The sequence below is a fragment of the Nycticebus coucang genome, chromosome 3 (genome assembly GCF_027406575.1).
Source record: "Nycticebus coucang isolate mNycCou1 chromosome 3, mNycCou1.pri, whole genome shotgun sequence".
NCBI classification, from domain to species: domain Eukaryota; kingdom Metazoa; phylum Chordata; class Mammalia; order Primates; family Lorisidae; genus Nycticebus; species Nycticebus coucang.
In genome coordinates this window covers 20,520,312-20,546,695 of record NC_069782.1, presented here as the reverse complement: position 1 = coordinate 20,546,695, position 26,384 = coordinate 20,520,312, and the positions used below count along the sequence as shown (strand labels likewise).

The following is a 26,384-nucleotide window of genomic DNA, read 5'->3' as shown; positions in this document are numbered from 1 at the left end:
AAGCAACATTCTCCTATATGTTATAATACTAATCTTTGATTACACTTTCCACTTAATTTTAGCATGCTCAGTGCAGAATCTGACACACTGTAGTGTCAACTAATTGCTGAATCTGAGTAACAATAAAAGATTTAGAAGTCAAAGCATCAGACAAAATGTAACTTTTTATGAGACCTCAATTTTTGAAATACATAATTCTTACAGAACACACACTATTTACACTTCAAGATCTTTTTACAAAGATGTGTGCCATTTTGAAAGAATACTGTTGAAATAATGATCTAAAATACCTCTCAGAGTTCAAAAAGGACTTGTGGAATCTGGTCTCCACAATCCACTGTATAATGATATAAACAGAATACAGCTGAATGTCAGGATTTACCTATACACAAAAATACAAATCTCAGTGATCAGAAAACAATGGCTTGTGAGTCAAATGTAGCTGGTGGCCTGTTTCTGTACAGCTACAAGCTAAACATGGTTTTTACATATTTTAGACAGTCATTCAAAAAAAAAAAAAAAACACACACACACCGGCCAAACATAGAAGAATATGTGACCTATAATTATTTACTATCTGGGCTTTTATAGAGAGAGCTACTACGATATACCGCTGAGTATTAAACTTCCACTGTAATGTGCCAGTGCCATCAGCACTACTCATTTCTAAAATGAGGCACTTCTGTTTGAATATGTACATTTCTAAAACATAATTACAACTGGTAAGTAGCACTGCTACTTGACTTTAGCCCTTTGTAATTAGGCTTGCACATGAAATAGTATTCCTAGGGGCTGAAGTAAACAAGCACAGAGTGTTTCAGATGTCAGTCATTGAGCTCTTCAGTAGTTATTAGTGGTTTAAGACCACAAACAATCTTCAACATTAATAAAATCCACAATTTAGATATTGCCAAGAGGAGGCAATACCACTGCATTATTTAAATAACATCTACAAAAATATGTTTAGACATCATAATTCGTTATGTTCAAAAGTTGTAAGAATAATTAGTTAACTTAGTAACTACTTATTTTAAAAATGGGAAATGGAGGGAGCATGAAAGTATAGCAGAAGACTTTGCAATGCAAAGACTGGGGTCCCTTAGTAATCACTCCTAAGCTGGCCTAGGCTTCTCATATTAAAGTGAGTCTGCAATGCTTGCTCTGGGAAATTAGCAGCTGTCTCTTGTCAGTTAGCCTTTTTATAAAAAAGATGATAGGTCCACAGGCAAATGCTTTAAAAGTAAAACCAGTTCAGAGCTGCTCAACGCACAAATTTTCAGCATGGTAGCTGTATGATTTCTGGTCAACGGGTTATATTCATGACACAAAACAGCATGGTACTGGATGTTATCCTTCTTCAGGCCAAGATGGCTAATAAACAACACATCACAAGGATATCTCTGTGATGCTGAGTTTTAAAATGCTCAGTAAATGCTGAGGTAGATGATTTTCAAATGAAGATCTTCTATACCCTGATTCGATCGGGACTAGCTTCTTTGGGTATCCTCCTCCTGGGAAATATCTTCCTCTTAAGTGCGATTAACTAAATGACAAAGGATGGAAAATAAATTTTAATTCTCATGTGATCCATGTGACTGTAATCATTTCCATAACCTTATACATGAAAAGCAGACAACAAATGAGACTCCATTTCTCTCCCCAAACCAAACTAACCATGAACTTGTTTAGTTTTGTAGGGTCAGTAACCTACATATGTGCCCACAAAGAGACTCATGAGGATAAAAATCATTTCAGCCCACACTTAATTTTTCTAAATCTATGACTACAGATTTTTACATAACTATATACTCAAGCATATTTATTTTCAAAAGATGTATATGTGTCAAGGCTTTCTATTGAAGGAAGATGGCTCCATTTGGCCATTAAGACATTCCCTTTGATTTGAAAACTAGATTTGTAAGATAGTATTTAAAAAAAAAACAAAAAACCTAAACATGGGCGGCGCCTGTGGCTCAGTGAGTAGGGCGCCGGCCCCATATGCCGAGGGTGGCAGATTCAAACCCAGCCCCTGCCAAACTGCAACAACAACAAAAAAATAGCCAGGCATTGTGGTGGGCGCCTGTAGTCCCAGCTGCTCGGGAGGCTGAGGCAAGAGAATCGCGTAAGCCCAAGAGTTAGAGGTTGCTGTGAGCCGTGTGGCGCCATGGCACTCTACCCGAGGGCGGTACAGTGAGACTCTGTCTCTAAAAAAAAAAAAAAAAAACCTAAACACCTATATTAAAAATCTTTTATTTATTTTTTTTTACACAGTCTCTCCCTGGGTAGAGTGCTGTGACATCACAGCTCACAGCAACCTCCAACTCCTGGGCTTAAGCGTTTCTCATGCCTCAACCTCCCAAGTAGCTGGGATTACAGGCGCCTGCCACAATGCCTGGCTGTTTTTTGGTTGTAGTTGTCATTGTTGTTTGGCAGCCCTGGGCTGCATTCAAACCCTCTACCTCCAGTGTATGTGGCTGGCGCCCTAGCTGCTTGAGCTACAGGCACCGAACCTATATTAATAACCTTATCAGCATTTTTTTCTAGACTTAGTATAACCACAGTCATTTGGAAATACAAGCAATGCCAATTTATGAATGGGTTGTAATACAAAACTTTTTGTAAATTAGTAGCTTAGAACTTGGGTAGATTTCTCATAGAAACAAGTTTATTCATGATATATCTGAAATAGAAAACCTAACCACTGTTACAATAAAATTTCAATTTAAAAAAGTGTTCTTTATGGTTTTCATTTGGGTCTCTATGTTTACTGTCTTCTCTTTCCCCAACCATGTAGGCCTGGATGGTCCTTCATCCAGAGGTGGAAGCAGGGCTTTGCCCATTCAAACCAAGGTCTGAATGATGAGCTGGGATTTGAGAGGAGAGGAAGAGGCAGCACTGGCTGGTTTGTTTGTGCATGATGGTAGTAGGCATGGGAGGAGGAAAGAGTTTGATGCAAGTTAAGTAGAGTGCAAGGTGTTAGAGAGGTGAGAGGATCTAACCTTCCCTCCCTCCTCCTGACCTTCCAGTCCTCTGTTTTCTGCTGGTATAAATGACACAGAGGAAGAGCTGACCCTCCTGTCCTTACGCTCTGCTGCTGCTTTCAGCCAGGGTCCCTCTCCTTCCTCATCTCAGGACAGCTTACAGAAGACTCAAAGCTTCCTCACTGGGCCACTTCTCTAAAAGCAGGTACAGTCTTTTTTGAGATATTTTTCTAAGACTTTTACCTGCCAGGAACAAGGGCAACAAATATCAAGAACACGGTATGGTCTCTGAGAAGCAGGTGAAGGTTAAGGTGACATCCTGTTCGCCAGCTCAGTCTCCATTTCCTGAATTTCCTTCTACCTGCGGCAGGAAGCCCAGTCACTTATCCTGAAGCTCTTGGTACTTAGGAGCCTTGTCCTTCTCAATGTAAGTCAACTTGTTGTGTTTCCTCTGAGTGACAGCTAGAGAAGCTCCATTCAACAGTCACCTCCATCAGAGGCTGAGGCAGGGCTGCTGCCTCACACAAGTCAGAGCGGCCTAGAAGCCCCTCCCTCAATTCTTTCTCTTCAGGGTATTTCATACCTGCAGCCTAAGGAGGGTTCTCTCATCCCTTTCTTTTTACCTCACAAATCTCTCTCCTACTTCTGGACCCTCACCTCAAGACCATGTGTGGGCAAGCCCAGGTGCAGAGAGGCTGATAAGAAGAGGGGGATGGAGGAAGAGGGAGCAGCCCCAGCAACTCAAAGGCAACCTAAGAGGGAGCTCCCAGTGTGAGCAGGACAGCACACAGAACTAGGGGATATCTGAAGGCAGGACACTGCGGTCACTCTGCGAAGGTTAAAAGAAAGGAAGAAAATTGGAGACCCATAAAACAGTATTAGATGAAGATTCTAGGTGGTTTATTTTTGGCTACAAATACTTAAGAGTTCTTCCGTTTAGCTTAGAGTCTGCAAGTTATGTATTGAGCTCCAGATAAAAAGAAGGCTAGCAATGGATTCAGAAGATAAGTGAATAAAAAGCAGTTGTCTGTTGCCTGAATATTATGATAGATATCTGACGTATTGATATCAACTTTAAGCCAACAGGAGAAATTAAAATTTTCTGGTTGTCAATTTGTATTATTTTTGAAGAATCAGATACTAGTGTACTAAGAAACAGTTTAATACACACACAAAAATATATAAAACTTACCTGCTCAGCAAAAAATGAGAATATAGTAAACATTATCAATGTTGCCAGTACACAATGGGTCCAAAACTTTAGTTTGTCTCGGTATGCCCTCCTATGCAGAGAGAAAAGAAAGCAAATATGTCCTCTGTACATTGTCAAAAGGTATTAGTTAAGTATTATTATATAAAAACACTATCTAGAAGCAATTCTAAAATGTTAACACAACATACATTCCCAACATAAGTTCGGATGTTTTTATTATGTCAAAGCAAATAGTATGCTTGAATGAGTAAAGTTATCCAGGCAGGGAAGAGGACTTCAAATGAAAACTTTGAATTTCTGGCACTTAAACAAAACCACTCTTTCACTCATTTTTATTTATTCATTCATACTCATTTATTCACTCACTTAGTTACTTGATAAATGTTTCCTGTGGATACAGAGAGATGAACAAAATGAAATCCCTGCTCCAGGGTATTTAGAGACCTGGAGTCGCTGACATGCTGACTGACATCCAGCCATCACATAAGATGGACAAAAATATGTATTGTCAGAAGCAAAGCCTTGTGGGAAACATTGGAGAGATAAGGATAGCATGACAGGAAGATAACCTTTCCGGTAAGCCTTGAAGGGAGAGGGAAGGCATCTGGCCTAGGAAGGGAACCAGCAGCAGCAGCAGCAGCAGCAGCAGAGAAGCACAGTCATGGGCTGGGCGCTGCAGAGGTGAGTGGAGTTGGCTTGGGGGAGCTGCTCATGATGGCATTTGGATGTAACACCACAGTGGCGAAGCCCATGACATGGGGAGGTGGGGGTGCCTACAACATAATCAGGGTAAAAATGGTGGCTACTTGAAAGATGGATTGACAAGTGGGACAGGCAGCCCAGTTTTAGTACATGCATCAGAAAAGAAGCAGGGAGAATGAAAAGAAGTAAGCAACTAAGAGACAATCTGAAGGTAGAATCAACTGAACCTGGAGCCAATGGAATATTGGAAATAAAGATAGCACAGCACAGTTTCCTCATCTGTTAATTTAGAAATAGTGAATAACTAGTTATGAAGATTAAATTTTAAATGCTCAACACAAGGTTTGGGAGATATGCTAATAAGTACCAAATTCAGGCCTCTGTGCTGAGTTTTACTTTCATTTACAACTGTTTGGGAGAGGGTGTCTCAGCCTAAAGTCACATGTCCAAACAGTCCTCTCCCAGACACAGTTCTTCCTCCTGTATTTCCGACATTGGTTACCAGGAGCACAACCAGCTCAGATCACTCTAATATCTACAGTGTCATTCAGAATCTATGTGTAATTTAAGGAACGCCACAGCCACAAACTCTCGGATAGCTAATGTGTTGTCCCAGCACTCACAGAACCCACCAGGCACCTACTCTGTGCTAGGGAGGTACTGTGGGCTCAGCAGCAGGTAAGACACCGTCTCTGCCCCTGCAAAGGCTTCACAGTTTGCCAGGAGAGACAAACACAACCAGATGGATGGCTCACTTTGCAGTGAACAGCATACCCAAGAAAGGAACCACTTCTGTGGCAATGGAAGAAAGCCAGTGCAGAGCAGGAATCCAGGGAAAGATGGCAGGGACTCCTGTGCAGAAAAACAGGGCAGTTTCCAGGAAATAGGGCAGTTTGGCAGCCAGCAGATGATGCAGAAGCTGTGCAAGACGAGAAGCAATAGCCACCAAAGCAAGGGACTGCAGGGCACCCCACACCCGATTCATGCCGTTTGCAGAGCACAGAAAGCAAAGTCCTACCAAACTTTTCTGAAGCCCTTGGAGGTAAATTTAGCCTCAAACTGGATTTGGGGAGTTCACACTTAGAACTATCTGAAGATCTTTTCCCTCTAAGATCAAAGAAAGTGAAAATGGTGCAAAGCCATTCCTGGAAGACAAGACCCATGACTCAGAACAACTCCTTATGAAAATAAAAATACATAGATCACCAGTAATATACATCCTAATAGTCTCATTTATCCGACTCTAAGACACCAAAGAGTTCTAGTTGCCAGCATCTGCCCGTTTCCTCTCAAAGGTCTCTCCTAATTCATCTACTGCTTTCTCTGCATTCACGGGGCCGTGTCCTTGATGACTATTGTTTTTAGGACTACCGACACACTACTTGTTTCCTTGACTCTGATTCCTAGACAACCTTGCCCTACTCCAAATAACTTCTTCACCAGTCCAATCTCTATGCTAACACCAACTATTTCAAGTCATGAAGTCTGATTTAAAAAAAAAAAAAACTCTCCTGGAAGTCCATTTGCTAAAGTCTAATTTAGATACAGATACAGGCCTTCATAAAACGCCCTTTTCTTATACCTCTGTGCCTTTGCACATGCCATTCCTTCCACCATAAAGGCTTTCCTACCTAGAAAAGTCATTTTCATAATTCAAAACCTGGTCCAAATGTCACCTTCCCTTAATAAAATCAGCTGTTCCAGCTCGGCACCTGTGGCTCAAACGGCTAAGGCGCCAGCCACATACACCTGAGCTGGCAGATTCGAATCCAGCCCAGGCTGCCAAACAACGATGGCTGCAACCCAAAAATAGCCAAGTGTTGTGGTGGGCACCTGTAGTCCCAGCTACTTGGGAGGTGGAGGCAGGAGACTCGCTTGAGCCCAGGAGTCGAAGGTTGCTATGAGCTGTGATGCCACAGCACTCTACCTAGGGCGACAGCTTGAGGCTCTGTCTCAAAAAAAAAAAGAAAAGAAAAGAAAATACAAATGCAATGGAACCTCCACAATTGACCACCTCCTTAAGTTGACCTAATAACAGCAGGCCTAAGTTCCTTATGTTGACCACCTCCGTATGTTGACCAGTTTGTTACAGTCCATTGGATGGTCAATTTACAGGATTCTACTGTATATTGCCCAGTGCAGTGTCTGGCATTGGCAGCTACTCTGATGGCAATGATGATGATGACGACGACGGCTAAGGCTCACTGGGTGTACTCAGCCAGGATCTGAGAAGTGCAGTACACTGCCTAGGTTCACACGTGGGCTGCCTTGAGATGCCTTATACAAGTTACTTCAGCTCCCTTTGGGTAGTAAGGATAAAACAAACCTACCACAGAAGAATTATGACCCTTTAGAAGGGGTCATAATTAGAAGGGTCATAATTAAAAGAATTATGACCCTTTCCAATCCAATTTTTCTGCCACCTGCATACTCTCCACCTCTTATTTATTTTGGGCAGGCCATTTTCCTACAAGCACAACCATGCATATGCAATGTTCACATCAAAAACACACGGCCTCTTTCTCTCTCTACTCCACAGTGGTGAGTGTGAGTAGTCCTGTTTGTCGCCATGTCCTCTCATAAGACTTTCAGGATCAAGCAGTTGTTGGCCAAGAAACAAAAACAAAATCGTCCCATTCCCCAGTGGATTCGAATGAAAACCGGTAATATAATCAGGTACAACTCAAAGAGGAGACACTGGAGAAGAACCAAGCTGGGTCTATAAGAAATTGCATATGAGACAGCATGTACTTATGCTATACCATGGTCACTATCATCTTTCCATAGTAAGCTGAAAATGTCATCAGTTGGACAGTTGCCACACTTCATTGGGAATATGAGCTTTCTCTTTGTTTATGTGCTATTCACTAATAAGCCGGTGCAGTAATAAATATGTGAGAATTTAGAAAAATAAAAAATAAAAAACACACACGGCCTGCCAAGAAAGAGAAAGCACAGACTGCGCTATCCATTGGCTAGAATCCGTGCTACAAAAGAAACTGCATCAGACAGGCTCTGACAGCAGAGCAAGCAAACAAATAAAAAAAAAAGTTTCAGGCATCTTCCCACATTGGAGTGGGAACAAGAAAATCATGTTGGATGAGGTCCAGCATAGGTTTGAGAATACGTGTGAACCTTCTCAAGCACTCAATAATGGTAGTGATTATTCCCTCATTAAACACTTAATAAATTATCGCCCCGGCTGAACTGCAACCAAAACATAGCCGGGCGTTGTGGCGGGCACCTGTAATCCCAGCTGCTCGGGAGGCTGAGGCAGGAGAATCATGGAAGCCCAAGAGCTAGAGGTTGCTGTGAGTCCTGTGACATCATGGCACTCTACCGAAGGCGGTAAAGTGAGACTCTGTCTCTACAAAAAAAAAAAGAAAGAAAAGAAAAGAAAATGCTCTCCCATGTTAGCGCCTATAGCTCAGTCAGTAAGCGCACCATCGGCCACATAAACCTAGGGTGGCAGGCTGGAACGTGGCCCAGATCTGCTAAGCAACAATGACAACTCCAACCAAAAAATAGCCAGGCATTGTGGCAGGCACCTGTAGTCACAGCTACTTGGGAGGCTGAGGCAAGAGAATTGCTTAAACCCAGGAGATGGAGGTTGCTGTGAGCTGTAATGCCATGGGCATCACCCAGGGTGACAGCTTGAGACTGAAAGAAAAAAAAAGGAAAACTGCTGTCCCCCTAAGTGAAAGAAGCCAGACACACAGGTCACATATTATATGATTCTCTTCATAAGAAATATCCAGAACAGCAAGCAGATTAATAGTTACCAGAAGCTAAGGGTGAGGGTAAGGGAAATGGGGAGTGACTGCTGAATAGGTTTTAGGTGTTCTTCTGGAATGATAAAAAATTTTCAAACTAAAGAAGTTGCACCACATGGTGAATGTACTAATGCCACTGAACTGTGCACTTACGCAGTTTATGTGTGCTAGTGACTTCCATTTCATGTTTTAAAAAATGCCGTCCGATGCTATCTTCTCATCCTTTAAAACTCTAGCAGATAATTTCTAAACAACACTTAACCAGACGTCAATCTGGCGGTAAAGGCTACCTAGACAGCTAAGCACTGAAAGAAGTGGCTCCTAACGCCTCTCCAGGTTTACTCCCCACTATGTCAGCATCTGGACCCTCCAGTTGGGCGAGGCCAGACCTCACACTGCCCTGATCATTCTCTTCTCCCGACTTGTGCTCACTGTCCTTTCTCACCACTTTTTGAGATTCTGTCTTCAAGACTTCGTTTCTAAGTTCATCTTCCCTTAACCACCAAGCTCAGCCCACACTGACATCATGTATTTCTCATTCCCTCTAAATGACAAGCTCTTCCATACTGGTGCTCCCTTCGCCTAAGCACTGACCAACAAACAGTTGAATGAATGAATGAAGTTCTAACTAACTGAAAGAACTCAGTTACACATTTTTTCATATCTCTTAAAGTGCCACCAAGTGTCTTTCAAGTATTAAACTCAATAAAAATTCTAACTGTATTTTTACAAAGAAATTACAGAGCAGGGCGGTGCCTGTGGCTCAAGAAGTAGGGCACGGGTCCCATATGCCGGAGGTGGTGGGTTCAAACCCAGCCCCGGTCAAAAAAAATATACACACACACACAAAAAAAATTACAGAGCAAATAACACATTTAAAAAATTTCATCACCCTAGGGCGGCGCCTGTGGCTCAGTGAGCAGGGCACCGGCCCCATATGCCGAGGGTGGCAGGTTCAAACCCAGCCCCGGCCAAACTGCAACAACAAAAAAAAAAAAAAATTCATCACCCTAAAATATAGATATGTACATATATATACATGCACACACACATACATAAAACATGTAGGTTTACCATTCCTGAAGCTCATGCATGTGAAGGAAACGGTTCCGATACTCTCTTGGCAGCTCAAACTGGGAAGGAATGGGGAACATGGATTCATAGAAGTCCCTGAGAACAGCCTTCACTGTCTGGGCATCTTTATGATTATGGTCAATGTTGTCATTCAGGCAAACAAACTTCCTGAAATAATAGAGAGCCAGGGTCATTGGTTACTATAAAGATGCACCCTGACCTAACAAAGTCAGAAACATATATCTTAAATATATTTTAAATGGACTGATGTCCCAAATTAGTACATTTGTTGATATTATTCTCTGGGGGAATAATATTCAGTAAAATTTTCCTTTATATATCATCACCTATAAAATGAGACAACTAGGGTAGACAGCTAGGGTAGAGCCTTCTAGCTATGAGAGTAAATTTAATGATTTCCATTTAGTGCGTACTGAATTAAGGGTTCAATAAGTGTAATTAACTAACTGGAATATTTTGTTAGCAACTAGAAAAACAATTAGTAAGTACCTAAAGCCAAGTTCTCCAAACTGTTAGTTATATTAAGAAGAATAGTCATGTAGATAATTCAGGAATTGGGGGGAAGGAAGAGGAGGGAGAGAGGGGGCAGAAAGAGAGCGAGAGAAAGATATTATACCTACAGATTCTTGAGTTTGATGATTTCTACTTAATATGTCTCCGACCAAGCTGTAAGATGCTAGGGCTCTGGCTAAAAGCAGATTACGGTGGTGCTTCCCTATTTGCTTCAAGTTTCCTTCAAGGCAAAAGTGACTAAACTGAGTGCCCATTAAAAGAGTAGGTAGGGATGACAACACTTTTGAGGTAGACTTGCCAAAATTAAAAAATAAAATAAAATAAAACAATTCTGATAAAGCCTTTGGAGCCAACTACCAATTTGCAGGAAATACAGAGGACATAATATACATAATAAACAATTGGGATGTGATCAGAGAAGTATAACGTATAAGAAATTTATAGGATATATAATTAGATTTCTTCATGTACACATGTGAAATTATATGATTAAAAAAGAGATGGACGGGAAACCTGTACACTTAATTTCAATAGATTACTTGATAACACTCCAAACCAAAAAGCTTATTTTTTTTTATAAATGCTTATTAAAAGACAAATGGGAAAGGTGTACACTGACTAAGGTAGTTGATTATATTAAGGAATCACTATGGTTTATCAGGGTGATAATGGTATTGTGGTTATATTTTTAAGAATCCTTTACCTAAAGAAAAACGTATAATAAAAAGATGTATCATCTGAGATTTACTTAACATTAATCAGGAAGTGGTGGTGAAGGAGGGGTATGTTTAAATGAGGTAAGATCTAATATAAACTGATTCTTGTTGAAAGTAAGTGATGGATATGTGAAAATCTCTTATTTATTCTCTAAACTTGAGAACTGCTCTAAATTAAAGGATACTAAAGAGCTATGTCAACCAAATGCAACATGAGCCGTGACTGTATCATGGATTAAAAATGAAAAATAGGCAAAAGCTCTAAAGGGCATTTATAGGCAACAGGCGAAACGTGAAGATAGGCTATCTATTAGATGGTAATGTTTAGGTGACGTTAAGGTACTTGAGTATGTGTTAATGCTCTGTGGCCTGAGAATGAAGCCAAGACAGCCAGGAGAGCAGCAAAACTGAGGGAGGTCAGACAAACAAACTGGTTACACTATACGCCTATCCCAGACTCCTTCTTAATGGGATACATTATGCCCTTTTTTTATTCTTGTGACAGAGTCTAACTCAGTCACCTTGGAGTTGAGTGCCATGGTGTCATAGCTCACCAAAACCCCAAACTCTTGGGCTTGAGCAACCCTTCTGCCTCAGCCTCTGGAGTAGCTGGGACTATAGGAGTCCACCACAACGCCCAGTTATTTTTTTTACTTTTTAGTATAGACGGGGGTCTCACTCTTGCTCAGACTGGTGTCAAACTCCTAAACTCAGGCAATCCACTCAGCCTGGCCTCCCGGAGTGCTAGGATAATAGGTCTGAGTCACCACGCCCCATGATAAATATGTCGTTAAAGGTTAAGTTAGAAGATTGGTTTTCTGGGCGGCGCCTGTAGCTCAAGGAGTAGGGCGCCAGTCCCATATGCTGGAGGTGGGGGTTCAAACCCAGCCCCGGCCAAAAACCACAGAAAAAAAAAAAAAAAAAGAAGATTGGTTTTCTTTTCTTTTGTATTTTGTTTGTCTGTTTTTTAGAGACACTATCTTATTGGAAGGCAGTGGCACAATCATAGCTCACTGAAGTCTCAAACTCCTGGGTTCAAGCAAAGCTCCTGCTCAGCCTCCTGAATAGCTGGGAGATAGTTTTTCAGGCCTGACTTAAAATAAGCCCCCATAAAAATAAAACAAAACAAACAAAAGTTAAAAATGGTAAAATCTGTTCCCATTCACACAAAGCAGCTGGGCTTGGCAAACCATGGAAAAGGGCTGGTCCTGCCATGTGTCTTTTTACTGAAGCCCTGATCTTGAAGTACCATGAAGATGTTGATAAATTCACTCAACAACTTTCAAACTGGCACAAAGACAATAGCATAAGCTAAACTAAAAACTGCAAATTCCCATGTTAGCTCTGCAGATCACTAATAACTGATAGTGCACATTAAGAGAATGGCTAGAATTCTGTATCCCCATCAAAATTCATTCTTAAAAACTCCAAGCGATTTTTTTAAATGACAGCAGTACATTTCTGATGGAAAGAAGAGCATTTACAAAGAGAACTACTGCAAGCTGGGTAATTGTTGATTCCTGTAGCTTACTGTACACTTGGCCTGTGGAAAATTTTATGAGAAATCAAGTATTTTATTGATTACTAAACACACTAAATAAGCATTAACGATATCTTCGTTTTTCTCAAAATTTCAATTCCTCATTCCTCCAAATAAGAATGGAATTGGCATAAAAATATCATGGTTTTAAGGGCGGCACCTGTGGCTCAGTCGGTAAGGCGCCGGCCCCATATACTGAGGGTGACGGGTTCAAACCCAGCCCCAGCCAAACTGCAACCAAAAAATAGCCGGTTAACCACTGTGATAAAAATGTGTCAAATGGTTTATGAAGTGAGTGTATGATGCCCCATAATCATATCATTGTATACAGTTATGATTTAATAAAAAAATTAAAAAAAAAAAAATAGCCGGGTGTTGTGGTGGGCGCCTGTAGTCCCAAGCTACTCGGGAGGCTGAGGCAAGAGAATCGCTTAAGCCCAGGATTTGGAGGTTGCTGTGAGCTGTGTGTGGCCACGGCACTCTACCAAGGGCCATAAAGTGAAACTCTGTCTCTACAAAAAAAAAAAAAAAAAAAAAAAAAAAAATCATGGTTTTAAAAAGAACTACATCTTTGACCATATATAATTAAAATCCTAACTTAAATGAGGTAAAACTGAAGACTTCCAAAAGCACTTATAAGACTCAGAAATTAAGAATATCCAATTTTATATGTCAATATGCCTTTTTTCCAGCAAGGAAACTGCTGAAATGCCTATTTCCCAATAAATCAAAATGCATATTTTTAGCCAATTTTATCAAACGAATTTAGGCAATGGTTAGGAAGCCAGACTGAAAATGTTGAGGCTTACGTACCCTGAAATTTTATTCATCCCCAAAGGATGGCTAGAGTTTACTAGATTAATTTTCACACTTACGGTAGCATTTCTTTTTCTTGGTAAGCTAATATAAACTTTATTTTGATTTGCTGAGATGAATCTAACTACCATAACAACTGTTCTAGAAGCACCTTTTAAGAAATGCGGTCAGAGTCCCCAGCTCCCCAACCTCACCTCCCCGCCTGGATGCAGCCTGCCCCTGAACCTCCCTGAATAGTTGATGCTGCCTGACTCTTACAGGTCTGGGATAGCCCTCTGCAGGGTGGGCCGCACCTCAACTCACATCTATCTCAGCCAACCTCCAGCTCAAACTCAACCTCCACTGTTAGGCCTCTGGACTGCTCCAAAGGGAAATAAGCCATTCGCTTCTCCCTAATCCTACTGCCTTCTATGTGTATAATGAAGAATAATTTTAAAAATCAGTACCTGGGATTTTTTCTTATGTCATCCAACTGACCAACAACATGAGAAACATTGGTACGAATCATTTTAAAAGCAATTTCTTCTTCTCCCATAATTTCAAACCTAATTAACAAATATTTAAAGAGTTAAATATTTATGTGGATATGAAAAGCACAATTTCAATAGAAAAAAACTTTTTAAGACTTTAGTGGACTCAACATCCACCAAACTACTTAATCTTTCTATATTACTGAAGAAAACAATCTCATATAAATTTTAGAGTAATTATTAAGCTAAACAAAGAGAAAATGTATGTACTAACTTACCTATATTTGTTTTTGTCCTTATATGCTTTGTGGATTTTGTCAGTTACTGGTTTACAGTTGGTTACTAGACTTTTAGTGACTGGTGGCTGTGAAAATACAAGTAGATCAGATATATCCCATCAGGGCTGAGACTAGGGGAGGACAAGTGAGTCACATGCTTGTATGCAAAATTTAAAGGGGTACAGGAAGACTTATGATCATGGTGGATATTTTATTTATTTACTTTTTTGAGACAGAGTCTCACTTTGTCACCCTCAGTAGAGTGCGGTTGTGTCACAGCTCACAGCAACCTCCAACTCTTGGGCTCAAGCAGTTCTCTTGCCTCAGCCTCCCTATAGGCACTTGCCACAATGCCCATATATTTTTAGAGATGGGGTCCTCACTCCAGTTCAGAGTGGTCACGTGAGCTCAGGTGACCTACCCACCTTAGCCTCCCAGAATGAGCTGGCGGGTTCAAATCCAGCCTAGGCCTGCCAAAACAATGACAACTACAACCGAAAAATAGCCAGGCATTGTGGCGGGCACCTGTGATCCCAGCTACTTCAAAGGCTGAGGCAAGAGAATTGCTTAAGCCCAAGAGCTGGAGGTTGCTATGAGCTATGATGCCATGGCACTCTACCCAGGGAGACAGCTTGAGGCTCTGTCTCAAAAAAAAAAAAAAAAACAATAAAATCGGATTGGCATACTACAGCCCACTGGCTAGTCACTTTTTTTTTTGGGCGCAGTTTTTGGCCGGGGCCAATGTGAACCTGCCACCACCTCCGGTCTATGGGGCCAGCACCCTACTCCTTTAGTCACAGGCGCCCCCCTAGTCACATATTTTTGTAAATAAAGTTTTATTTTAATCACACATTACTTCACACTATCTGGCAAAAGTCTTAATAAGGTGTTACATTTAATTTTCGGAAAGAAATCTTTAATACACAATATAATGAATTAGTTTGTGATACTCAAAAGCTAACTTGTGGTTCTTACAAGGGTCCTCAAACTACAGCCCACGGGCCACATGCAGCAGTGTGATTGTATTTGTTCCCATCTGTTTTTTTTGTTGTTGTTTTTTTTTTTTACTTCAAAATAAGATATGTGCAGTGTGCATAGGAATTTGTTCAGTTTTTTTTTTTAAACTGTAGTCCGGCCCTCCAACAGTCTGAGGGACAGTGAACTGGCCCCCTGTTTAAAAAGTTTGATGACCCCGGGGCAGCGCCTCTGGCTCAAAGGAGTAGGGCACCAGTCCCATATGCCAGAGGTAGCGGGTTCAAACCCAGCCCTGGCCAAAAAATGCAAAAAAAAAAAAAAAAAAGTTTTAGGATCCCTGGAATACCCCCTCTTTATCCTCTGTGTAATCACAGTTAATTACAGTAATGAAGTCTACACCTTAGATAAGAATTCACTCAGGCAATGTTAACTAATGCTACCAATATAACTAATACTTATGCTTTAAACAATTTATTTGTATAAGCCTCTAGATTAAATTATAATCATTAGCAAAGCAGTCTTACTTATTTAATTCTAGCTTTTAAAGGATATTTGCTGCTTTTAAATCTCATGCCAGAAATTAGCAAACACTAAAACATTATTTTGCTAATGAATGTACACACTTCTAAAAAGAACTAAAATCTCTCAAGAATCTTTCATTGTAGGGTGGCACCTGTGGCTCAGTGGGTAGGGCGCCAGCCCCATATACCAAGGGTGGCAGGTTTGAACCTGGCCCCGGCCAGCTAAAACAGCAGTGGCAACTGCAACAAAAATAGCCAAGCGTTGTGGCAGGTACCTGTAGCCCCAGCTACTTGGGAGGCTGAGGCAAGAGAATCACTTAATCCCAAGAGTTGGAGGTTGCTGTGAGCTGTGACATCACAGCACTCTACTGAGGGTGACAGAGTGAGACTCTGTCTCAAAAAATAAAAAAGGGGTGGCGCCTGTGGCTCAGTGAGTAGGGCGTCGGCCCCATATACCGAGGGTGGCGGGTTCAAACCCAGCCCCGGCCAAACTGCAACAAAAAAATAGCCGGGTGCTGTGGCGGGCGCCTGTAGTCCCAGCTACTCGGGAGGCTGAGGCAAGAGAATTGTTTAAGCCCAGGAGCTGGAGGTTGCTGTGAGCTGTGTGATGCCACGGCACTCTACCGAGGGCCATGAAGTGAGACTCTGTCTCTACAAACAAAGAAAAAGAAAAAAAAAAAGAATCTTTCATTGTAGCTATCATAAGGAAAGACGAATAACTGTTTTCTATACTTGTGTTATCTTTCTTTAGAATAGAAACCACTTCTACAAGTTTTAATAAAGGCAGGGATTGGTAACTGTAAATCTTACTAGGAACTTAAAGTCTACAAGAGAAAAGGAAAAAACTAGAGGAGGAAAGATCATCAGTGAAAGGACAGATGTGGAAATAGAGGTGGGAAAAAGAAAAGCCTTCAGTGACAGCTAAAATAGTCTGTGCCACTGATGAAGTTTCCTAACCCTTCAGGCAAAGGCAGTCTGAGCAATCTTTTAGCACATTACTACATCATCACAAAGAAAGTGAAGACCAGGCCAGGTGTGGTAGCTCACGCCTGTAATCCTAGAACTCTGGAAGGCGATCACTTGAGCTTAGGAGTTCTAGACCAGGCTGAGCAAGAGTGAGACTGCATCTCTACTAAAAATAGAAAAACTAGCCGGGTATTGTGGCAGGTGCTTATAGCCCCCACTGTTCAGGAGGCTAAGGCAGGGTGATTACTTGAATCCAAAAGTTTGAGGTTGCTGAGAGCTAGGCTGATGCCATAGCACTCTAGCCTGGGACAACAACAGAGTGAAGCTGTCAAGAAAGGAATGAAAGAAAGTAAAGAAAAAAGAGAAGGAAGGAAGGAGGGAGGGAGGGAGGATAGATAAGAAAGAAAGAGAAGAAGGGTGGCGCCTGTGGCTCAGTCGGTAAGGCGCCAGCCCCATATACCGAGGGTGGCGGGTTCAAACCCGGCCCCGGCCAAGCTGCAACCAAATAGCCGGGCGTTGTGACGGGCGCCTGTGGTCCCAGCTACTCGGGAGGCTGAGGCAGGAGAATCGCTTGAGCCCAGGAGTTGGAGGTTGCTGTGAGCTGTGTGAGGCCACGGCACTCTGCCGAGGGCCATAAAGTGGGACTCTGTCTCTACAAAAAAAAAAAAAAAAGAAAGAAAGAGAAGAAAAGAGAAAAAGACAGAAAAGAAGAAAAAGAACCAAAGAGGATCTGTTAGGGAGAGGTCATGGGGAAATGGTACAGAAGCCTAGCAGCCTTTCTCCACTCCTCCTCTGCTATCCTAGCCGTGCTCTGGGGTTGCCCATGAAGAAGATAAGAGAAAATTTTAGTTATCTTAACAAATATACGGACATAAAATATTTTTTAAAACCAGATCATTGACCTCTGGATGATTCAGAATTGACTGCATTAGCTTTGTTAGGGTAACTCCCAATTTTGAGAAAACAAAAAAATTATTGTTTAAAAAGTCTTACAACTCAGAATGTTACTTAGCTTATATAACCTAATTTCTACCTTTTTAAAATTTGATTCTATTCTTTCTAGAGGTAAGAAAAACACCGTGATTACACATATAGCTTTTTAATCATTATCAACATACTGGCAAACAATTTACTAACATTTATAAATAGTCTAGAGTTTATGAAGCATTTTTCTTTTTTTTTTTTTTTTTTTTAATTTTTAGAATTCTTTATTTTTAAAATAAGGTTTAAAAATAATGTGGGCAGTGTAAAATATTCAAACACAGAAATGTATAAAGTTGAAAGTCTCATGTAATGCTACACTGTTAAAAGTCATTAATACTTTTCTATGCATTCATAAACATAAGCACACACTTTTCTATCAATGCCTTGTCTCAATTTATCAGGGCCATTTTTTCCACGTTATACATATGTTCATTTTAATATTTAGATATTAAATAAATATGCCAATATTTCTTATATGGCAGAACTGTATCTTGTTTAACTCACCCTTTACTGGATTATGAAGCATTTTTCACAAACCAAAAATACTTTATCCCACTGCCAAAGAACCAGAAGAAAATGCTAAAGCTCTCGTGAACTGTTAATTTTTTTTTTTTTTTGCAGTTTTTGGCCGGGGCTGGGTTTGAACCCACCACCTCCGGCATATGGGGCCAGTGCCCTGCTCCTTTGAGCCACAGGCGCCACCCATGAACTGTTATTCTTTTATCAGCCTGATTACCTGACAGCTCCACTATATACGTGAGGCCTCTCAAGAATCAACTTCCCAGAACTTGCCTCATTCTTAACCTGCTGTTCATATCTGCTCGACTAGAACCATTCTTTTGGAGCTGACACCAAGTCTTATTTCTCTGTTTATCTCAGGTTTATTGAATTTGTAGTTTTAGAATATTTAATGAATTGGCTTTTAAGTGGCATACATTTATATACTAACCATCTCACATGCTAAACTAACCTACATGTGATTGGTGTAAATAATTCCTAACAAAGATACACTTTCTGTTGTACATAAAAGTAACCCATGCCACTTACCAGATTGGGATCATAGTAAGCTTCCTGAGTCGGTGGAATATTGTTTAGCTGAGTGATATTGGCAGGAAGCATTTTTGAGCAATTTATTAACATGTGTTCCAGACCTGTCAAATCCTAACAAAGCAAAATAAAAAGATAAACCTGTTATGGGCATTGTAAGTCATGATTCCAGTTTTAAAAGTAAAAATTTTATAAAATTCTCAAAAGATCAGTATATGCTATCTTGAAAGAGAGTTTGACTACATGATTCTTAAGATAAAGGCACCCTATAAAAAGAAGAATGAAAAATGAAAACACAAAAATACTCCATCCTCATCCCGAAGTAGAACACTCTGGCTTGCGACAAGCCCATGTGACACAGGGGATCACAACAAGGGATGCGCTGTAGCTAGATTCCTCTTGGCACCCTCCATTCGATGCCATGAGGGAGGAGCCTGGCTCAGAGCTCCAGCCAGCCACCCCCGAAGCCCGAGAATGAACATGCCATAGGACCTGTATATGCAGGTACAGACTGGCTCTACTCTACATAAAACAAGATCATCTCCACGGAAAACTCTAAGAACTAATCTCATAAAACACAAATTTCAAATTTGGTTGTAATTCTGGCACTAAAAATGGTCTAATTATAAACACTCACATTAAATATTTTTAATATTTAAGAATTATTAATTTTTTAAAAATTTTATTTAATTTCTTAAAATATACTTAAAATTTTTTATTTAAATTCTTAAAAATTAAGAATTATCTTTGTTTACATTAATTTGAAATATGTAAGGGGGGTGGAGGTATCACCAGGATTATAATTTTCATTTAAAATATCACAAAGTGTTCTCCATACTTCAACCCATGAATGGACTAATAAATTGTGGTATATGTATACCATGGAATACTATGCAGCCTTAAAAAAAGACGGAGCCTTTACCTCTTTTATGTTTACATGGAGGGACCTGGAACATATTCTCCTGAGTAAAGTATATCAAGAATGGAGGGGAGGGGCGGCGCCTGTGGCTCAGTCAGTAGGGCGCCGGCCCCATATACTGAGGGTGGCGGGTTCAAACCCGGCCCCGGCCAAACTGCAACCAAAAATTAGCCGGGCGTTGTGGCGGGCGCCTGTAGTCCCAGCTACTCGGGAGGCTGAGGCAAGAGAATCCCTTAAGCCCAGGAGTTGGAGATTGCTGTGAGCTGTGTGAGGCCACGGCACTCTACCGAGGGCCATAAAGTGAGACTCTGTCTCTACAAAAAAAAAAAAAAAAAAAAAAGAATGGAGGGGAGAGTATCCAATGTACTCAGTACGTCTACGAAACCAACTTATGTTTACTCACACTTTCTTATGAAAGATAGAACACAACTATAGCCCAGGATGAAGCAGAGAAATGGAGTGGGAAGGGAGGGCAGGGGGTAGGTTTGATAGAGGGAGGGTAAAGGGTGGGACCACACCTATGGAGCATAGTGCAAGGGTACAAGTCAAATCTGTCAAGTGTAGAACATAAATGTCTTAACACAATAATCAAGTAAATGAGGTGAAAGCTATGTTGCTTGGTTTAATGTAACCACACCAGATTGTATAAAAAAACAACACACTGTACCCCACATATGCATAAATGTATTCATGATCTATATATATATGTCTTAATAAAAATAAATAAATAAATATCACAAAGTTTAAAATAAAACAATAGAACACCTGCAAACTTAAAGGCAGTTCATGAATTCTGGTAGCCAGTGTTCGTATTTCTCTGTCAGACAAGACACCAGATTGGTCTGTATCTACTTCATCAAAGACTTGAGATACATTCAGTGGCTGAACTGCACTCATGAGATAGTAAAAATAAGAGAAGGCAAACTGCATATCTTCAGAATGTCGCACTTTGTGAAATGACGTCTTGTCAAATTCTTCAGGGAACCTGTCCAAATGTAATATATTATTAGCTCTGGATAGTCAAAGTATGTATAGTAACTAACATTTATAGACATAGACTTTTTTCCTCCTCACTTACTTAAATGATACTTTTAACATTAGTCATCAAAAATTAGAACCATAGTTGGTGGACTCCTTGTACAGTATCAAAGAGAAAGAAATTGAGAAGAGCCAGTCTTCTAAGAAACCATACAGCGATTAGCCTGTGCTGGGACCTCGAATTAAGTATCTCATGGGGACAGCGGAGTCTTTCTGGAAATTGTCTTTAGGAGAACAGAATTGTATTTCTTTAATCCAATATGGTTACTCTAGATAAGTGGATGAAACTCTTGTTCTTGACTTTGAGGACAGGAGCCTAGTCATGAAGTTTAGCTATAGGGAGAATGATTATTTGTAACTTAATCAGAAACATTTATTTCAAAAATGTGCCCCATCATTTTAATACCTGCCAAACCCAGGTTAGAAGTTTTTAACTTTTTGTTCTGCCTTAGGCACTATTCTTGTGTATAACACTCCTGTCAGAAACTCCTATCCTTACATGCACTGATTCTCATATGGGGTGGAATTAGGGTTTGGGGGGTCTTGGCAGCCCTTTCACACAAGCCTGCCCCTACTTCAGAATCACTGTTCCAGATTAAGGCGCCGACTCTTAGTATCCAAAGTAAGTGCAAGGAGGCAGTCCCTCTGGTCAGTACAGGTGCCACGGAAGACAGCTATTCCTTCCCCAGTTGTCTTCTGCTCTCACTGCTGACCCTTCCATGAACTGGGAGGACTCTCTGGGGAAAGGATTTGGGTGGGTGGGACCAAAGAGGTGGCTTTTGCTGATAAACTCAGAGCCTCAAAGGGCCCAGCCGCGTCAAACTTCTCTCCCTCAGGTACCCTCCCGCACCAAGAGGCGGAAGCCCTTTTCCCACCAGAGCACTGTGTTTCTGTCAGAGGTCTCACTGTGGCTCCTCTCCGGCATACTCATTAGTAAGTAGGAGGTCCACTGGGGCAGTAGACGCTGCCACAACTTCAGTGTTATGTTCAGCCAGAGTGATGTGAGTTTAGTAGCAACACAAGTGTCCTGCTACCCTGCTTCCATAAGAGATGAGTGCCAAAACAACATACCAAATGCTTCTATTTCCTGACTTAAAACACCGAGCTCTTCTAAGCCTCTCGAGTTCATGTGGTGTGGCCTCATGTTCAGGAACTACAGCCCTCTTGCCCAGTTCTTTACTCCTTGCTCCCAAGATGGTCTATTGCTCAGCCTTCCTTTTACTCTTAAGCCTTTGTGGAGTGGACGCTGCTGCCTCCTTCCTGTTTTGGTGCCTGTTTAAAGCTGCTGCTGCTGCCTCTAGTTCTGGGAAAGATCTTTCAGAGCCTGGCTTAGGCCTCTCTTAAAGTGCTGTGTTTGGTACCAGTGTTTTGTCTTTAGCTTTTGTATGTAATTGTGTTGTCAATCTGTTTTAAGCTAATAGATCAATGGACTTGTTTATGATATGATATTTTCTATTAAATTCAATATTTTCAAATAAAAAAAAAATTAGGACCATAAATTTAGCACAGCAAATATGCAAGTTTCAAGTAGCCTTTGCTCTGAACACATTCAAGCAACTCCAATCCAAGCAAGACTCACATATCTTGCAGTTCTTGCATAACGACTCGGTCAATCATGTGAGGCATGTGAGCAGGGACTTTCCGAGATGTGAACCCGAACTTGCTATTTAGAATTTTATTTACATATCGGAGGGAATCTGCAAAAGTATCTTTTAGTTGCCGCCCAGTATGTTTGCTCTCGGTAAAATATGCCAGTTGTTTCTTCAAAGACTCTTCTTCCTGAAAAGAGAATTGCACACAGCTTGGCATTATGTTTAGTGAGCAAAGGTTAACAAAAGACAAAGGTACGATTTTCTATAAGGTAAATAACTAATTACTAACTCTCCATGAGGGACAAATCAATTGTATGCTAACAGGTCACATTAAAGATACGAAGAGCAGAACTAAGCTGGATGCCAGTGCAAGTATCACTCATGTTGGCTTGAGAACGGGTGTGTGATGGTGATCCAGTGTTCTTCAAAGACTGGCCAATCATCATAAGATTTCAAAGCCAATTCAATGCAACATTTTAAAACTTTATGTATAAATTTGGGGGTGGCATCTGTGGCTCAGTCGGTAAGGCGCCAGCCCCATATACCAAGGGTGGTAGGTTCAAACCCAGCCTCAGCTGAAGTGCAACAGGAAAATAGCCGGGCGTTGTGGCGGGTGCCTGTAGTCCCAGCTACTCAGGAGGCTGAGGCAAGAGAATCATCTAAGCCCAGGAGTTGGAGGTTGCTGTGAGCCGTGTGAGGCCACGGCACTCTACTGAGGGCGATAAAGTGAGACTCTGTCTCTACCAAAAAAAAAATTACATATAAATTTGAAAGTACTTTCAAAATCAAGTTATTTCTGAAGGTGACATAAATGCAGCAAATCCTTGAGTTTTGAACATAAGGACTAGAAATAAAATTGGTTTCACTGCATAATAGTATTATTATAAAATCAAAACCAGTAAGAGGCAGAACTAAATAGGCAAAGAAAATTGGCATAGAATTCAAACATACTTTACAGAGGAGAAACTATTTTTGCTTCTCGAACTGCTGACAGTTTAAAGAGATTATTTATTACAGTGTTGGTTAGCCTGTAGAGAAAGAAACAAGCACTCTTGTATACTGTTTGTATAAGTATGAAGTGGTGCAAAATTTTAGGGCATCAAGTTTATGCACCTCTGACCTGCTAACCTAGTAATTCTACCTACAGAAATAAAAACCTACTCAAGTGTAAGATATAAGCACAAGAATATTGATTCCCATACTATTTGTAATCACAAAACACTGGAAATAATTTGCTGGTGTTAAAAAGAACAACAGCACAGTCATGGCTTGTTTGCCCACATCTTACTAAATCAAAAGGCAAATGCATAGAAATATATGTATGGTGTAATTTCACTGTGGAAAACCAGAAGCTTTATTAGCTGGTATGTTTCCATACATACAGAAAAATATTGAGCCAGGAGCAGTGGCTTATCCCTGTAATCTCAGCACTCTGGGAGGCTGAGGTAGGAGGATTACCTGAGCTCAGGAGTTTGAGACCAACCTGAGCAAGAGTGAGACCCCATCTGTAAAAATAGCTGGGTGTTGTAGTGGAGGCTACAGTACCAGCTTCTGGGGAGGCTGAGGCAAGAGGATCACTTGACCCCAAGAATTTGAAGTTGCTGCGAGCTATGATGCCATGGCACTCTCCCAAGGGCAACAAAACAAGACTCTGTCTCCAAAAAAATAATAAAATAAAATAATAAAATGGGGGGGGGGCCTCGGTGTGTGCCACACCTTTTGGGGGAGAGACACGATTGCAAGAGGGACTTTGCGTAACAAATGCAATCAGTGTAAACTGGTTTATTGTACCCTCAATGAATCCCCAACAATAAAAAAATAATAAAAATAATAAACTAAATTTAAAATAAAGAAAAGGAAAAAAGAAAAATATTGGATGGATATCCACCAAACTATAAGGAGTGATTCTAAGTCAGGAGATTGAGGAAAGACTATCTTCCCCCTTCCTTTTTTTTTTTAATTGCATGTTTTTGAAATGTTTACAGTTTTTATCACTGACTTATAGTGCTTTTATAAATCTTTTATATAAAAGTAAAGAAAATAAAGAAAAGGGGAGGAAGGAAATTAACATAGGCAAGAATTCCGTCCTTCATTCAACAGTGACTAAATGCCTAATGTGCCACGACAAGACACTTCCCAAAATACTGAGAGGAACAAGACAGTTTCCCTTTGCACTTTCTCCTCCCAGCCTACCACCCACTTGTGGCTGTACTTCTAGCCAGCCTAGACCACGTGATTTTTCTTGGACTGTCAACTCCTTCCCTCTTCAATGGTTTGCTTACAGGCACTTCCTCATGACGCCTCTCCCAGCACCTCCAGGCATAGTTCAGGAGCCCTCCCTCTGGACCCTTTGCCCATTCCTCAACAGAGACATTTGCCTCAATGCTCAATTATCTGCCCACAAATCTGTCTTCCTTAATGGTTTCTGTGTCTCCACAAGTAGCAACTGTGTATGAGTCATCTTGTATTCTCCAGTGGTTAGCACCATACAGCACTTGGGAGATGTACAAATGAGACCATGGGGCAGTGGACGCCACAGTACAGGGGAAGAAGAAAGAGAACTCCAACTTTGAGGCTTGGCTCACTCTGCCTTGCTCTTGTAATGTTGGGGAAGCTAATGAACTTAACTGAACCTCAGGGTTTTTTCCATCAGTAGAGCTGGGACAGTATCGGATGTGACGGGCCAAGTAAAGACAAGGTGCCACCCTGTTCTGCTTCCATGGAGTGTGCTCCTGGGTGAATCCCTTACCTAGTCAAGGTAGGGCTATTTCCTAAACTGCAAATGGGTACAACAATAGTAAATACCTTCATATAGCACTTTTATTATTTAGGGTTATTGGGCAAATTAAATGAAGCATCGTAAGAAAAGCATTTAGGAAAAAAAGAAAAGAAACAAAGGAGGGAAGGGAAAGGGGGGAGGGGCAGGGGAGGGGAGAAGGGGAAGGCAAAGGAAAGGAAAGGAAGAAGAAAAGAAAGAAAGAGAAAAGCACTTAGTTCAGTAACTGGCATGGTAAAGCGCTGAATAAGTGATAGCTGTTACATTATCATTTATAAAGTTATTTGCTTTTCCTGAATATGAGAAAAAATAAAGGTGGACATAACTTACATCAAGGAGATCTTGGAAATACTTCTTTTTCTCCCAAGGCAAGAAGCCCAGGTAAGTTCCTGTGTAATGCTGCAGCTTTCTTCCAAGTAATACTTGATTAACACTTATGTGATGTTTAGCATTTTCCCCCATTCTGTTTTTCTCTTCTTCTTTCCCTGTGATTTTTTCTTTTTTCACATGGTTTTCTAGCGGAACAATCGGAGGTGAGAGTTTTTCTTTTAATGCACCTACTAATTTTTGGGTCTGACTTTCCGATATAAATCTTGCTTTGGCCTCCAAGTCTGGGAGTGGATTCTGACTCTGGTAGTGACCATTCACTTTTATGGTCACTGCTGGAAAAGATGACTTCTGTGATCTGTCAGATGCTCCTAAGTTGTCTGGCAAGCTGCTTTTGTGAACCTGTTTTTCTGATAGGGCCGCCAAACTGGTTTTTGTTTCATCTGTTAATATACCTTGATTTATTTTTACATTAGCATCCTGTAAGTTCATCACAAATGATCTCAGCAAGGCTGACTTGGACAAATTGTATCCTTTCAAGGTGATGTCCCCACGTTCCAGTTGCAAATCCAAGTTACTGAGACTCAACTGGACCTCTTTTGGAAGGAGTGAAGTATTTACCGTGGGAATTTTCACTTCCTCTTGGAATCTCCTTGTCCTACCATCATGTCTCTTTACCTTTGGGAAACGTTTTTCTTCAGGAACCTCCTCAAAAAGGGCTTCCACCTCTGGAAGAAGTGTTACGGGGTTAGCCAAATTTTCAGAAGCCTTCTGGATCGTAGAATTCAGCTTTGTTCCCTCCCTTGTATCCACCTCTACCATTATCTGGATTTTGAACTCTTCGTCATTTCTATTTTGAAGTGTGAGATTGAAGTGTATAGTGGTTGCATTCATCCCACTGTGCATAATGAGGTGGATGGTTTTCCACTTATTGGCAATAGAAGCATGTCGAATGATTGGATTGTCACTATAGGCACCTTCAATTCCTCTTTTGGCTATTTCTGCAAAGCTGAAATAAGGCAGGCATTCACCTTTTGGAATAATATAGTGAGACTGGTTTGGAAGAAGAGTTACTTTATATAATTCATGAAAATGATCTAGAGGAAAAAAACAGAAAGCATAATATTTTAAAAACTAAGCAT

The 26,384-nt window shown here is 40.8% G+C and overlaps 2 protein-coding genes across 4 annotated transcripts in view; one reads left to right on the top strand and one right to left on the bottom strand.

The window, feature by feature from the left end:
• Positions 1-151: 151 nt before the first annotated feature.
• Positions 152-26,384, bottom strand: part of GNPTAB (N-acetylglucosamine-1-phosphate transferase subunits alpha and beta) — a 97,265-nt gene continuing 71,032 nt past the window's right edge. For all 3 annotated transcript variants that reach the window (XM_053585160.1, XM_053585161.1, XM_053585162.1), the window contains 9 exons: positions 25,246-26,339; positions 22,127-22,326; positions 20,275-20,494; positions 18,591-18,704; positions 14,098-14,183; positions 13,796-13,894; positions 9,744-9,911; positions 4,174-4,264; positions 152-1,543 (listed from right to left, as the gene is read on the bottom strand). In XM_053585160.1, coding sequence (XP_053441135.1) covers positions 1,466-1,543; positions 4,174-4,264; positions 9,744-9,911; positions 13,796-13,894; positions 14,098-14,183; positions 18,591-18,704; positions 20,275-20,494; positions 22,127-22,326; positions 25,246-26,339 — 2,150 coding nt within the window. In that variant the 3' untranslated portion in view covers positions 152-1,465. The remainder of the gene's footprint in view (positions 1,544-4,173; positions 4,265-9,743; positions 9,912-13,795; positions 13,895-14,097; positions 14,184-18,590; positions 18,705-20,274; positions 20,495-22,126; positions 22,327-25,245; positions 26,340-26,384) is intronic.
• LOC128581861 (60S ribosomal protein L39-like) lies at positions 7,462-7,621 on the top strand. Its single transcript, XM_053585163.1, has one exon. The coding sequence runs from the start codon at positions 7,466-7,468 to the stop codon at positions 7,619-7,621; it is 156 nt and encodes a 51-aa protein (XP_053441138.1). The 5' UTR covers positions 7,462-7,465.